This window comes from Neoarius graeffei, chromosome 12 (assembly GCF_027579695.1).
Source record: "Neoarius graeffei isolate fNeoGra1 chromosome 12, fNeoGra1.pri, whole genome shotgun sequence".
NCBI lineage: Eukaryota > Metazoa > Chordata > Actinopteri > Siluriformes > Ariidae > Neoarius > Neoarius graeffei.
Genome location: NC_083580.1, coordinates 75032119 through 75047867, shown reverse-complemented (window position 1 = coordinate 75047867; position 15749 = coordinate 75032119). Strand labels below are relative to the sequence as shown.

Genomic DNA, 15749 nt, shown 5'->3' with positions numbered 1-15749 from the left:
CGTTAGTGTTGCTGGTTTTGGTGCTGTGGCTTGTTGTCACCGACAACGCCAACAGATACTGGCAAGAGCGTATAGATGAGGCGAGGCGCATAAGGCTTCAGAAATTCTCGTAATTCGTAATTATTCTCCTTCCGGGTTTACGGTGTTTACAGATCCCAGCGCGCTCGCGGGGCGTGTGTGGGCATGTGAGGACACTCCTCCTCACCAATCAGTGCACAGGGGAGTGTCTGCTCACGCCCCCAACCTCACTCGGCACGGCTTGGCTCGCTTCAGCCCCACTCCAAAACGGTGCGAGTTTTAGGGGCTAAGCAGGGCTGAAACGAGCTGAGTCGTGCCGGTTTTTGGTAGTCGAAACGCGAGCCGTGTCGGGCTGAAGCGAGCTGAAGTGAGCTGAAAAAGGGTAGTGGAAAAGGGCCATTAGAATCAAGAACAAGTTCCTATTAAAGTGGCCAGCAGTGAGTGTAAAAAGACCCGAATTTAAGACGAAACATCATACGAAAGTCTTTATTTTATATAACGAACAAGATAAACAAACAGAAATAATGACACCTACACTTTCATGTCCATTACCAAATCTGACATCAGTTATAAACTTGACATTAGACGATTAAAGAAGTGACTCGAGTGATAATATCTGAGCTGATCTTAATTGAAGTAAAAAAAAAAAAAAAAAAGGGAGGAAAAAACAAAAAAAGAAAGAAGCTTCACCAGAATTTGGTGTCATGTCATCAGACTTTCTGGCACTGATGAAATATTCATTCGTGACCACAGTGGGGTTAGAAAATAATTAATTCAACGGAAACTCAACATGTATCAGCGTCTAACTTCTCATCGTCATCATGATGTCACTGGATTACTCTGAGGTTTGTGATTAAGAGTATCACGCTGGAACACTGTAATCCCATGACGTCGCGATGACAATGAGAAAAGTTAAACGCTTATACATTACATTGTTAACTTTTCATTGAAAGAAAACTAAATGGATGAAATTGTCAGTGTGTTCCAGTCTGATATTCCTAATCACAAAACTCAACAGTCCAACTTTCAGTGTTACCACACAGGGGGGATTGTACAATATTTACACTCGTTTCTTGATACTGTGACTTGAGGTATCGTGCACATGCTGTACGCCTCACTAGCTGGTGTGTATCAACTCGGGCTTCATTTTGTGGCAGTGTTATTGCCGTGTGGCGCCGTCTGCTGCTGCTGCTGCTGTTGCTGCTCGGCAAGGGCCTGCTGAAGACGCGTGCGCTTGCGTGAGTAATGTTGCCAGTGCAGGATCTGCTGCTCGTCTATGAATTTGGCACACTGGGCGTTCACCAGCTCCTTCCGGAAATGCTCGTACTGTAACAGCTCCAACATGTGCAGGCAATGAGGATATCTATGTGTAAAAGACACAGCAGATTGGGATACTTTCATACTAGTTTCACAGATAAAAAAGTTTGCTGGAAATGACACACTAAATGTTATTTTCATTACAAAATAAATGAAACACTTATGATAAGCAGCTAGTGTAAGCAATGTGACACTTACTTGAGGAATTTGGCATATTCTGGTTCTTTCCAGTAAAGCAAATACTTCAGGTAATTTACAAAATGTTTTTCGCGCAGGTAGCCTCTTTGAGCCAAAACTACAAGGAGAAGGAAAAGTTTGGAGGTCGGCAGGGTGATACAGAGGGATCAAAATTGTGATATACACTTTTCGGAGCATACAGTTATCAGTTCTTTACACCTCCATTGTTACAAAGCCCTGAAAGCACCTGAGAGACAGAGACAGAGAGGGAGGGAGAGAGAGGGGGAGAGATAGAGAGGGAGGGGGAGTTAAAATCTAAATATCAGGCTCCATGTTGACATGGAGCATCACATAAGTGCTGTAGGTTTGTCATCTGTAACTTCTGAACATGCTGCAAATCTTCTGTTCAACTAAATCCCCAAACATGTCCTACTGGATTCAGGTCTGATGACTGTAGAGGTCACTGACTGACACACACGGGGAAACCATGGCCTAATGGTTAGAGAAGAAGCTTTGGGACCAAAAGGTCACCGGTTCGATTCCCTGGACCAGCAGGAATCAGCAGCTGAAGTGTCATTGAATAAAGCAACTAACCCCCAACTGCTCCCCGGGCTGCTCTGGGTGTGCTATATGCTCTGGATAAGAGCTAAACATCTGCTAAATGTAATGTAATGCTTGGTAAATTCAGTAAGGCTGTGGCATTTAAACAGTGCTCTATCAGACATTTAGAGGGCCAGTGTGTGTTACAAAACACATAAAAAGTTTTTATTAAGCTTGTATAGACCACATACATTGAAATATACACTCAGTGTTCTTTTTTTTTTACATTACAAAACAACATTGCAGAGTGCCTATGGCACAAGATTCTTTATATAAAAATAATAAATAAGGCACAATGGTAATGTCAAACAAGACACAAAGGAAAAGGAACCAAACAAACAACAGGAGGACAACGTATAAACATAAAATGGGTTGACCAGTGTCAAGATCCCACCCCTCCCACTCCCAGGGTATCTGCACATTTTTCAAGTACAAATTTAAAGACTTTTAAGACCTTTAAGACCTCTAAATGGAAAAATTAAGACTGTACCATGACAAAGAAAATGATAAATACGACGACTTAAAACTTTTCTGCAGTAGTTTTTTTACGAACCTTAAGAAGAATGCACACAATTGGTGAACAACAGGGTGCATCAAAGGCAACTGTTAGACATGCAAACAGCTGAAGCAAAGACGTGTGTTTTGGGCCTGCAGAACTACTGTAGCAGCAAGGAGAAGACTGGTGTTTACTGGAGAAAACACCATGAATCATTTAAAAAAACGAAAACAATAAACGGCAAGTAGAACCAGCTGAACAACCTTAGCCGGCATTATTTCAATCCCCAAAGATTATCTTTGATGTGTGATTTTGTGTCCGACAGCAAAATCAGTCTGAGTGTCGTACAGTATACAGCTGGCTGAGGAAGTTCGAGTATCTTCTGCATTATAGCAGGGTCATTCCGTGCCAACTCACCTAAGGGTCCCCACATCACCGTCTCAGATTTTGCTCAAAAAATTCTATAATCAAGAATCATATGTTTGTACCACACATGCAAAATATTAGCTCCCAATTCATTGTAGTTTTGGAACTACAGGCCTTTGAAATTTTGATGTCAAAATACCACATGACGAAATGGCTCTTTCCCCAACTTCAGAGACCCATAACTTTTTATTGCAGCTATCTAGACAGTTGTGTTTGCAGATTCTTACTGAATGATACCCACTCTTTTCAAATCTGTTGCCACAAAGCCTCTGAAGGACATACGTTTTGCATAATGGGAAGCCAAAAATGACGTTTTGGCCAAAATCACTTAAAATTCATTAAAACTCTAGGGGGCATAGTAGAAATATGAAGCTAGTTAGATTTTTTTCCTCATTACATAGTAATTGTAGGGTTGTTATCTGTTCACAGAAACATATTTTGCCATGAAATTTCAATTCCTGAATTGAAATTTTTTTTTTTAACATCTTACGTCCTTTCCGAGGGGGCTAAAATAGGGCATTTTTGCCATCTTATTTGGTCATGTGGCTAGGGGTTTAGGATCTTCTAATTTTTTGTGAAGATGCTCTCATATAAGATGTAACTACTCCCTGATTTTTTTTAACAAACACCCCTTGCTTCATATTTTAATAATTTGTTTTGTACATGGACAGTTTCATCATTTTTCACTTTTTTCCACATTCAGAACTCTGTAACTCTAAATTGGAAGATTCCTACTAGCAGCTATTTCAGATTTACATACACTGACACACAAATTTTCATATTTTAGTAGTAGTATGCCCAAGAAATTCATATTTTTCTTTCTATTGGGACCTAAAAACAGCTATTTGGCCAAAAATGACAAAAACGCTGGGCAGCTTTTAATAAACAAGGGAATAATGAAGGGGTGTTTTGCACACAAATTAAGGCTTATAAGAACCTAATCTAGGCATACACATTTCCTGAACAACTTTTACTGTATTGTATAGTATTTTTTGCAATTAGAAAATTTTAGGTATAATTGCAATTTTTGTTGAATATCCTTGGAAAATATAGAAAAATAACAAAATTCTGGAGTAGTATTTTTAATATACTTCAAGGTTGTGTAAGCACAAAACATTTAGCAATGAGGTTTTATTTACATATTAACACATTCAATGATCCATGATCATGATGTTGAAAAACATCACAAGATTTGTACATAATTTAAAGTCAAATATGGGCATCCGTGATAATGGGTAATTCATTCACAGGCAGTACAGTTTCATGTGATGTGCTAAGACACTCATAAACTGTCATCTAGTAGTACATAAGTTAAAACTTAAGTCTTTCACAAGTTTGAAGTCATCCTCTGTTAGTTGGTATTGGCGTCCCCCACTTTTTATGTTTGGGGCCTCTACCACACAAAGGACATGAAGCAAAGGCACCCAACATTCATCTTTCCTGCTTTGTGGTGGCCATGAGAATGTGTTGCCTCGTCCTTGTCTCATGAAATTGACATACACATCATTTTCTTCTTCATTTCTGGTGACAATATTTCCAATGTACCATTTTCTGTCATAAACACAGGCAATATATATTGCTGCCTCTTGTGGTTAACTGTGGAGACCGATCAGTGCTCCATCTGGTGGAGCAAGTCGTAACTATTATGATTTCAAATAACAGGAATGTAAGACACATTTTTCAATTAAAAATCAACATTTGCTAAGGATATCATTGCTAATATATATATATATATATATATATATATATATATATATATATATATATATATGGATAGAAAAAGTCACCACATCTTTAATTTATGAGGAAAATAGCCCATTCCCTCCAGAACTTGAAAAATATAAAGTCAACATTTTTGTCATTTTTGGCCAAATAGCTGTTTTTAGGTCCCAATAGAAAGAAAAATATGAATTTCTTGGGCATACTACTACTAAAATATGAAAATTTGTATGTCAGTGTATGTAAATCTGAAATAGCTGCTAGTAGGAATTTTCCAATGTAGAGTTACAGAGTTCTGAATGTGGAAAAAAGTGAAAAATGATGAAACTGTCCATGTACAAAACAAATTATTAAAATATGAAGCAAGGGGCGTTTGTTAAAAAAAAAAATCAGGGAGTAGTTACATCTTATATGAGAGCATCTTCACAAAAAATTAGAAGATCCTAAACCCCTAGCCACATTACCAAATAAGATGGCAAAAATGCCCTATTTTAGCCCCCTCGGAAAGGACGTAAGATGTTAAAAAAAATTTTAAAAATTCAGGAATATAATTTTCATCGCAAAATATGTTTCTGTGAACAGATAACAACCCTACAATTACTATGTAATGAGGAAAAAAATCTAACTAGTTTCATATTTCTACTAGGCCCCTTAGAGTTTTAATGAATTTTAAGCGATTTTGGCCAAAATGCCATTTTTGGCTTCCTATTATGCAAAAAGTATGTCCTTCAGAGGCTTTCTGGCAACAGATTTGAAAAGAGTGGGTATCATTCAGTAAGAATCTGCACACACAACTTTCTAGATAGCTGCAATAAAAAGTTATGGGTCTCTGAAGTTGGGGAAAGAGCCAATTTCGACATGTGGTGTTTTGACATCAATATTTCAAAGGCCTGTAGTTCCAAAACTACAACATAATTGGGGGCTAATATTTTGCATGTGTGGTACAAACATATGATTCTTGATTAGAGAATTTTTTGAGTAAAATCTGAGACGGTGATGTGGGGGAGTTCCTGAAATTTAGGTGAGTTGGCACGGAATGACCCAGCAGGTAACAGCGTAAACCTGTTTATGCAGTCATACAATCATCAGAGCGTTACATTAAACACAGAAAAACAACTGTCACCTTTCATAACCATTATCAATATTAATCAATGTGTTGTAATAACTGTAAACTAATTATCATCAGTGCAATCGTTATATCACTGTTCATTATTCAAAAATAATTAATTATTATCTATAATCCATGAATAACTTTGTATTACTACTACAACTAATAATAATAACTTTTTTAATAATATTTTTTAAAAATTAACTCAATTTTATAACATTTTAATAATCACTACTTATTAGCTATATTAATTAATAACAGTAGCAATTATTATAATTCAGTATTATTAATTACTACTTAATAAGCTGTGATTATCAAAATGTAATTTAATAATAAGTAGTAATTATTATTATCAACTACTAAATTATACTAATAAATAATAAGTAGTGATTATTAAAATGCTATAAAATTGAGTTATAAGATTAGTTAAAATTATTATTAAAAAAGTAGTAATTATTATTATTAGTAGTGATACAATTATTCATGGATTACAGATAATTTGTTTTTAATAGTGAACATTGATATAACAATTGAACTGATAATAATAACATTAACAACAAGTATTACTAGTAATACTGTTTTTTATTATTATTATTATTATTAGTAGTAGTAGTAGTAGTAGTAGTATAGTTATTTTATATCAATGTTCACTATTTAAAAAAATTATCCATAATCCATGAGTATTTGTTTGTATTCTACCAATTACTACGTTTTAGTACCGTATTTTCTGGACTATAAGCCGCTACTTTTTTCCTAGGTTTTGAACCATGCGGCTTATACAAAGGTGCGGCTATTCTGTGGATTTTTCTTCCACCGCTAGGGGCGCCCTAACCGGAAGTAGAATCAAAAATAAGATAGACGAAAAATCAATGCAAAGAAGAATTAGCAGATCTTTAGCAGATAGAACACGCACGACAAATTATTAACTGGTAATTATTTTCAAATCCAGCGAAGATGATTAAAGTGACTTGTGGTTTCAAACACAGGAGAAATGAAGGTAAATAAATACCGGTTATTTTCTCTTGGTTCTGTTCCGTTTTAATCAGCAAAGTTGCTGCCGTGTTAAAAGGCACTGTTCGGAAAGAATCTGTTCAGGTACATACATGTACATTTACAGTACAAAATCGTTCTGTACATGCAGTAAATATCTAATTTTTCAACATAGATATCTGCGGCTTATAGCCCGGTGCGGCTTGTATATCTTTTTTTTTTTTTTTTAAATAGAGCGGATGCGGCTTATATACGGGTGCGCTCTATAGTCCAGACGGTAATTATTTTTAATAACTTAATTTTATAACATTTAATAATCCCTAGTACTTATTAATCACTAATTCATAAGTAGTAATGATTAATAATCAATAATAATTACTACTACTACTAATTATTATTAGTGGTTAATATTATTCTTATTATATTAAAAACACTGATGTAGATGATAAGTAATAAAAACTTTTTGTACAAATTATTTATATTGTACTATATTTAGAATTATTGTATTTTCTGGAGTTCTTTTTAATTGAGATTTGAAATAAAGGTTGTTTATATATTTATATTAAACAATGCTAATTATCTCATCTCATTATCTCTAGCCGCTTTATCCTTCTACAGGGTCGCAGGCAAGCTGGAGCCTATCCCAGCTGACTATGGGCGAAAGGCGGGGTACACCCTGGACAAGTCGCCAGGTCATCACAGGGCTGACACATAGACACAGACAACCATTCACACTCACATTCACACCTACGCTCAATTTAGAGTCACCAGTTAACCTAACCTGCATGTCTTTGGACTGTGGGGGAAACCGGAGCACCCGGAGGAAACCCACGCGGACACGGGGAGAACATGCAAACTCTGCACAGAAAGGCCCTCGCCGGCCCCGGGGCTCGAACCCAGGACCTTCTTGCTGTGAGGCGACAGCGCTAACCACTACACCACCGTGCCGCCCCAATGCTAATTATGTAAAAAAAAAATGTTAATCATTAGTAGTAGTAGTAGTATTATGTCCTATAAGTCCCATTTTCCACCTGACTCTTGTGCGCATGCGCAAACCCCCCTGCGTTTCACTCCGGAGCGCTTGACCTCGAACACGCGCGCGCTTCGTGTCCGTGAAAAGCCAGTTTCCCAGTGGGCGTGTCCCCAGCGCTGTGGTACCGGCTTTAAACACATTCGTGCGTTTCAGCGCTTTTTATCGCAAACGATTCTTCTCCTTATTTTGGGGGTATCCGTCATCCCCCAACCACTTGTCGTTAAACAGACATCTTCCCATAATTATCAACGCTTTCTAACGCCCGCGTAAGCTACCTGCGTATCTCTCACTCTTCATCACTACCACCACACCACACTTCCTCCAGTAACCTCTTAACGTTAGCTCTTGATCTACGGAATGCACAGAACGCACAGAACCAATGCTGCCCCCAAAAGGTACGCTGGTCACTTTTAAAATTACGGTTAAAAAAAAAAATACCCCAAACCGGATGGAGACATTTCACTCGTTCGGTCCGATGTTAAATTTAATACCTCCCTTTCGAAAATTCCAGTCATTCCAAACAATTTAAGACGTTTTTAGTCCTTGAAAACCGAAAGTTGTATTTAAGACTTTTTAAGGACCCGTGGGAACCCTGTATGAATATTCTCCAGACTTTCTTCCCACAGGTCATCTGGAATCAATTCACCAAGCTCCTCCTCCCACTTGCAGGGATTCATTTTTGTTCATTTATCTTCATCTATCCAATGTTGGTAACTCTGTTCCCACTGTAGCCTCTACAGTTCCTGGCTGAAAAGTGGAATCCAGTATGGTTTTTTGTTTTTGTAGCCCATCCACCTCAAGTTCTGACGTGGTCAGTGTTGCTTGTCTGCTCACCATGGTTGTAACAAGTAATTTTCCTCTGCCCTCTTTCATCAACAAAGCGATTTTGATACAGAACTGCCACATACTGGGTTTTCTGGTTTGTTATACTAGTCTGTATAAAAGCTAGAGTCTGCTTTGTGTGAAATCCAAACACGACATCAGTTTCTGAAATACTCAAATCAGCCCGTCGGGCAATAACAACTATGCCATGGTCAAAATCACTGAGATTATGTTCTCCTTTCTGATGTTTGACGTAAATATTAGCTGAAGCTCTTGACGTGCATCTGCAGAATTTTATGCATTGTGGTGCTGCTGCCGCTGCACATAAAAGGGTTGCACGGTGGTGCAGTGATTAGCACTATTGTATCATGGCAAGAAGGATCCAGGTTCAAACCTCATGGCTGACAGGAGCCTTTCTGTGCGGGTGCACAAGCCAGTGTATAATTAGTGCCAGTCCCAAGCCCAGATAAACTGGGGAGGGTTGCATCAGGAATGGCATCCGGCGTAAAAACCTATGCTAAATATGCATTATCATCATCCATCAGCATCAAATATGCGGAACAGAGCTGCTGTGGCGACCCCTGACGGGAGCAGCTGGAAGTGCAGGTGTAGAGGTATTCCTAATAAAGTGGACAGTGAGGGTATATACAGGTAGTTGTCGACTTACGACCTATGCGACTTACGACCGATCGAGTTTACGACCGTCTGGTTATGACTGGCAAGTGTTTCCCAGCTGAGTTAGCCAAGTGTACGACAGTTTCCGCCCCAGCTCCCGGCAGCGCCCAGCATCCAGCCAGTGTTGCCAGATACTGCTGACGGTTTCCAGCCCAAAATATGTTCAAAACCCGCCAAAATGCACTTAAAACCACCCAATCTGGCAACACTGCATCCAGCCTCTTCTATTGTGTGTGCAGTGTTTCGCTGGACAAACAACGAGCGGGCTACAGCGCGCGTACGGCTTAACCAGATCTTGTGCTATAATGTGCGCAGCTGGTAATCAAAGTAACTTTCACTTTTTTGTTGTTACACTGTTCTGTGTCCAATGTCCAAAATGAAAAGTTAGTTTTCAACTGTTCAGCTAAAAAAAATGTAATTAAAACGATTGTGTTGTTGAAATGATGTGTTTGCAATTTATTTATAATCAAAAACTGATACAGGTGGATGAAAGAGTGATAGTGTGATAAAAAAGTAGGTACTATACTAGTACTACTGAGTGATAAGTCCTAGTGAATGCTTGATAAGTAGACAATAATAAATAATTAGGTGTATTTTTCGGCGCGCACACTATGGCTCAAAATAATATACCAGCAAAAAATAAGTTACTTTCACCCCTGAGTATGCAGTGTTTGACTTAAACCAAATAATGAGCCACGGTAATGAAATAAGAAAATGTTGATTAAATAAGACTTTAAGATGATTACAATATCATTACACATCACAATATACTTACGTTCATTTAACATAGGCCGACTTACGACCAGATCGGTTTACGACCGGTCAGTCGTAACCAAACGCAGTCGTAAGTCGACGACTGCCTGTACACTCTCACAGGCAATAACTAAGCTATGAATGCATAAATACTTCTCCCCAGTGACAACTCTAGTGGAATTATATATTCAGCAAGCATTAAAAATACACTCCTGCTGGACCCCCTGCAGTTTGCCTACTGGGCAAACAGGTCAGCAGATGATGCAATCAATATGGGACTGCACTACATCCTGCAACACCTTGACTCTGCAGGGACGTACGCCAGGATCCTGTTCGTGGACTTCAGTTTGGCGTTCCTGTGCCCTCCTCCACCTGTCAGTTGATTATAAACTTCCTGACTGACAGGAAGCAGCAGGTGAGGCTGGGGAGCGTCACATCCAGCACCCGGACTATCAGCACTGGCGCCCCCCAGGGGTGTGCACTCTCCCCACTGCTATTCTCCCTTTACACCAACAACTGCACCTCAAGAGACCCGTCTGTTAAACTCCTGAAATTTGCAGACGATTCGTGGGTCTCATCCGAGACGGTGACGAGTCTGCATACAGACGGGAGGTTGAACGGCTGGTTTGTTGGTGCTGTCAGAACAATCTGGAGCTGAACACGCTCAAAACTGTGATGACGACAGTGGACTTTAGGAGGAGCCCCCCACCCTGCCGCCCATCACCATCAACACTGTGACTGCTGTTGAAACCTTCAGGTTTCTGGGTTCCACAATCTCCCGGGACCTGAAGTGGGAGACCAACACAGTCACCATCATCAAAAAGGCCCAGCAGAGGTTGTACTTTCTGCGCCAGCTCAGGAAGCTCAACCTGTCTAAGGAGCTGCTGACACAATTCTACTCTGCCATCATTCAGTCTGTTCTCCGCTCTTCCATCATTTGGATCGGTCACCAAGCAGGACAAGAACAGACTGCAATGGACAATAAGGTCTGCAGAGAAAATTATTGGTGTCAGCCTGCCCTCCATCCAAGACCTGTACCTGTCCAGAGTCAGGAAACGGGCAGGTAACATCTCTGCAGACCCATCACACCCTGGTCACAAACTGTTTAAACTTGTCTCTGTGATGAACAGCTAAAACCGGACTCAAATATCAGTAACATCAACTGTGAAATATCTGCACACTCATACCGTCATTCTGTACACACTGTATATTTATATTTACTAATTCATCCTTGCACTATGCTGTCTATATTTACCCTTCTATATTTAACCGTCACCAAGGACATTACAGTGAGAGCAAACGAAAAACCCTGGTTCACCAGGGAGGTACGTGAGCTCCTAAGGGCACGCAACGTTGCTTTCAGGTCTGGGGACAAGGAGGCCCTAAAGTCTGCCAGGGCCAACTTGCACCGCGGCGTGAGAGCAGCCAAGCGTGCATATGGACAAAAAATCAATTCGCACTTCACTGATACGAAGGACCCAAGACGCCTGTGGCAAGGCATCCAGTCAGTCACAGACTACAAACCATCCCCCCCACTGTGTGAGGACAACACAGACTTCCTCAACTCACTGAACACTTTCTTCAGCCGGTTTGAAGAAAATAACACTACAACACCTACAAAAACCCCCGTCAACCCAGACAGCACAACACTTCAACTGGACTCAGCAGACGTGAGGAGGACCCTACTCAAGGTGAACCCCAGGAAAGCTGCAGGCCCAGACAACATACCCGGGCGCTTGCTCAGAGACTGTGCGAACTCACTCACGGAAGTCCTCACAGATATCTACAACATCTCTCTGAATCAAGCCATCATACCAGCAAGTTTTAAAGCCACCACTATTGTACCACTACCCAAGAAGTCACCAGCATCATCACTGAACGACTATAGACCCATAGCACTCACTCCCATCACGATGAAGTGCTTTGAGAGACTGGTTAAAGCCCACTTAACATCCACCCTCCCCACTACTCTGGATCCATACCAATTTGCCTACCGCCCCAAGCGCTCCACTGATGACGCCATAGCAATAGCACTCCACCTCTGCCTGGCTCATCTGGAGAACAAAAACAGTCACGTGCGGATGCTGTTCATTGACTTCAGCTCTGCGTTCAACACTGTCATCCCCCAATATCTGGTGAACAAGCTGAGTGAAATAGGCATCAGCACTTCACTGTGCAACTGGCTGCTGGACTTTCTAACAAACAGACCGCAGACAGTCAGAGTTGGAAACAACTCCTCAGCGACCACCATCATAAACACCGGGGTGCCGCAAGGATGTGTGCTGTCCCCCCTGCTGTTCACACTGATGACTCACGACTGCTGTGCCAGATTTGAAACGAATCACATCATCAAATTTGCAGATGACACAACAGTGGTGGGCCTCATCAAAGACAACGATGACTCAGCATACAGAGAGGAGGTACAGCTACTCATCAACTGGTGTGAGAGGAACAATCTGCGTCTCAACGTCAACAAAACAAAAGAAATTACTGTGGACTTCAGGAAAAAACAACCAACACACATCCCACTGATCATCAATGGCAGTGCAGTGGAGTCTGTGAAAAGCACAAAGTTTCTAGGAGTGCACATCACAGATGACCTCTCATGGACTACCAACACCACCGCCCTGGTCAAGAAGGCGCAGACACGACTCCACTTCCTGCGGAGGATGAGAAGAGCCGACCTCCCCACATCTGCACTCACCACATTCTACAGGGGTGCCATTGAGAGCATCCTGACCAGCAGCGTCTCTGTCTGGCATGGCAGCTGTCTAGCTGCAGACAAGAAGGCGCTGCAGAGGGTGGTGAGGACAGCAGAAAAGATTATCAGGTCACCCTTACCAGCCATTCAGGACCTGTACACTTCACACTGTTCCAAGAGAGCGATGAACATTATCAAAGACCCCACTCACCCAGCACATAAACTGTTCTCCTTACTGCAGTCAGGGAAGCGCTACCGCAGCGTGCGGTGCCGCACAAGCAGACTGGGAAACAGCTTCTTTCCACAAGCTGTCAGACTCCTTAACTCACTGAGGAAAACTACATGAACATTCCAAAGATACCAAGAACATTCCATGAACATTTATTCACCATGCCCTTGCACCTTATCCTTCGCACCTTATATACTGCATCTATACTGCAGGACTCTACCTTTACGACGACTGATTGTACTCTCTGCTGCTGCTGCTGTGTGTGTGTGTATTTATTGTCCATCAGTATGTCTTATTATTGCACAGTGTGTGTGTGTTTTACTGCAGTGTGTGTGTGTGTGTGTGTATTTATTGTCCATCAGTATGTCTTATTATTGCACAGTGTGTGTGTGTTTTCACTGCAGTGTGTGTGTGTTTTACTGCAGTGTGTGTGTGTATTTATTGTCCATCAGTATGTCTTATTATTGCACAGTGTGTGTGTGTGTGTTTTCACTGCAGTGTGTGTGTGTGTGTGTGGGTGTGTGTGTGGGTGGGTGGGTGGGTGGGTGATTTTTATCAATAGTATATGTATGCTTAGTTAAACTTGCACATTGGAGACTGGTCAAACGCAATTTCAAACTTCTGTGCTAACCCTGTTACATAGATTTTTGACAATAAAGTACACTTGAACTTGAACTTCTACATGTACATAGTTTGTTTGTTTTTTTCTATGCATTTTATGTTTGTACTAAGAGAGCTAAGTGAAACCGGAGTCAAATTCCTCGTGTGTGTTCACATACCTGACAAAGTTTATTATTATTATTATTATAAGCTGCCCAAAGGGTCACAATTGCGAACATACAACATTGTGACACAATATCGTCGTCGTTGTTGTTACCAAGATTGTAATAAGCTATATTGATCATACAGACACATTAGCAGTGAAAGGGGAATATTTAGGTAAAGAGGTGTAACTGGTTCTATACTTACAGTTCAGATAATTCGGGTTAGCCAGACACTGAACAAACTCCAGTTCCGACTGGAAACGATTCCTCGCCTGCTCCTCTGTGTAAACAAGAACAAAATAAAATGTAATAAGGATCAATACGGTTGCTTAAAAAATAAAATAAACATTAGGCATCTAGCTATCAGCCTGTTCCAAAGCAACATTAAACAGCACTGTGTTAGTTTAGCTTAGCTGCTGCCAGAAAATATAAACAACTTTTATATGTTACAAACCCGTTTCCATGACGCCCGCCATTGCACACAACTGGATATGAAGAATATCGATCGAACCGAGTTTTAAAATGTGTAATACAACGCGTATTTTATTTACATTTTTATTATAACAGCGTTGTTTTGTTCAAGTAGTACACTGCTGTCGATACCGGCGCCATCTTTATCACCAACCAATTTTCACTGACGTAAATGACAACTACCAACAACCCACGTCGTACGTTTTTACGACAGTTTACTGTTAGTCGAGTACGAAGGAAAACTTAAAAAAAAAAAAGTAGTTCAGTAATGTCTCGTTGCTTGACGTGAAAATGTCATCTTGTTTATCTGTGTTTGTACATAATAATCAAAGCTGAGTGCATGAACATCTCCGCAAATCGTCATTTCCGGCTGAATGTTCTGGTTCAGCAATAAAATGTCCCTTATCTGTTTTATTTGGTTCAAACTGATTCTTCTTTTCTGTTCTGTTTTGTCCTGTTCTCTCCCCTCCTTTTTCATCCCAAAGGTGTTCAGTGGGGTGAAGTCATGTCCCTGTGCAGGACACTCGAGACCTTCCACAATAAACTTGCAAATCATGGAGCTCACATAACCACATGTTAGTCCTTATGGCCTTATAATGTAGTTTGTAATTAAACACATGCTTTAAAATATAGAGGTTTTAACACTCAGTCATCATGTGGATCATCTTGCTAATTATACATAACCTTCTCCCTGTCTTTTGGTGCAGATATAAATATATTACACAGCTCAGTAATGTTGTTTTAGGTGGCTTATCTCAGTTACACTAGACTTTAGCTTTACTCTGAGAACAAGCGCACATAGAAAAGTGTTTTCTCTGGAGTACATTGCATGTCTTTCCTGCTCTTAAAGTATTAATGGATCTAGTTTACAGCGTCATCCATTTGGTATTCTTACAAACTGGACCACAGGGACAACAGGATTAACACGGTGCTGTTGGAAAAGAGGTTTCGAACCCATATACTACAAGTGAAATGGCTTTGAAATATACAACTCCAACTGTCCAGCTTCTGTGAGCCTGTACTGAGTGTAGCGTCAGATTCCTGTTTTTGGTTTACAGGAGTGGAAACTGATGTGGTCTTCTGCTGTTGTAGCCCATTGGCCTTAAAGGTTGATATGTGTTCCGAGATGCTTTTCCGCTCTCCACGGTCGTAAAGAGTGGCTGACCGCTCTCATCCCTCATGTAAACTCTAATCTTGTTACTGTCCCTTGTTCTTAGACTAATCCATTACATGCAGCACTCACTACTGATTGTATTTTGATTATGGTCGGTCACTGACTTGCTGTGGATAAAACCCTGGCTCGGTTTGTCTTGTCTTGTCAATCCAGATGGTTTTCATTCCTCTGCCACATCCAAAATACTTTAATTTGGAGAAAGGTGAGGAATTTTGTTGTAAAAATTGCTGCATATACAGTTGTGGCAGTGGGGGCGTGGTCAAGTGTCGGTCTGTG

General features: G+C 40.5%; 1 protein-coding gene across 1 annotated transcript; it reads right to left on the bottom strand.

Moving 5' to 3' along the window:
• Positions 1–526: 526 nt before the first annotated feature.
• On the bottom strand, positions 527–14442 carry LOC132895053 (mediator of RNA polymerase II transcription subunit 31). The gene is made up of 4 exons (XM_060935231.1): positions 14283–14442; positions 14034–14108; positions 1534–1630; positions 527–1381 (listed from the first exon to the last, which is right to left on the bottom strand). The coding sequence occupies exons 1-4, from the start codon at positions 14302–14304 to the stop codon at positions 1162–1164; spliced, it is 414 nt and encodes a 137-aa protein (XP_060791214.1). The 5' UTR covers positions 14305–14442; the 3' UTR covers positions 527–1161.
• Positions 14443–15749: the final 1307 nt, after the last annotated feature.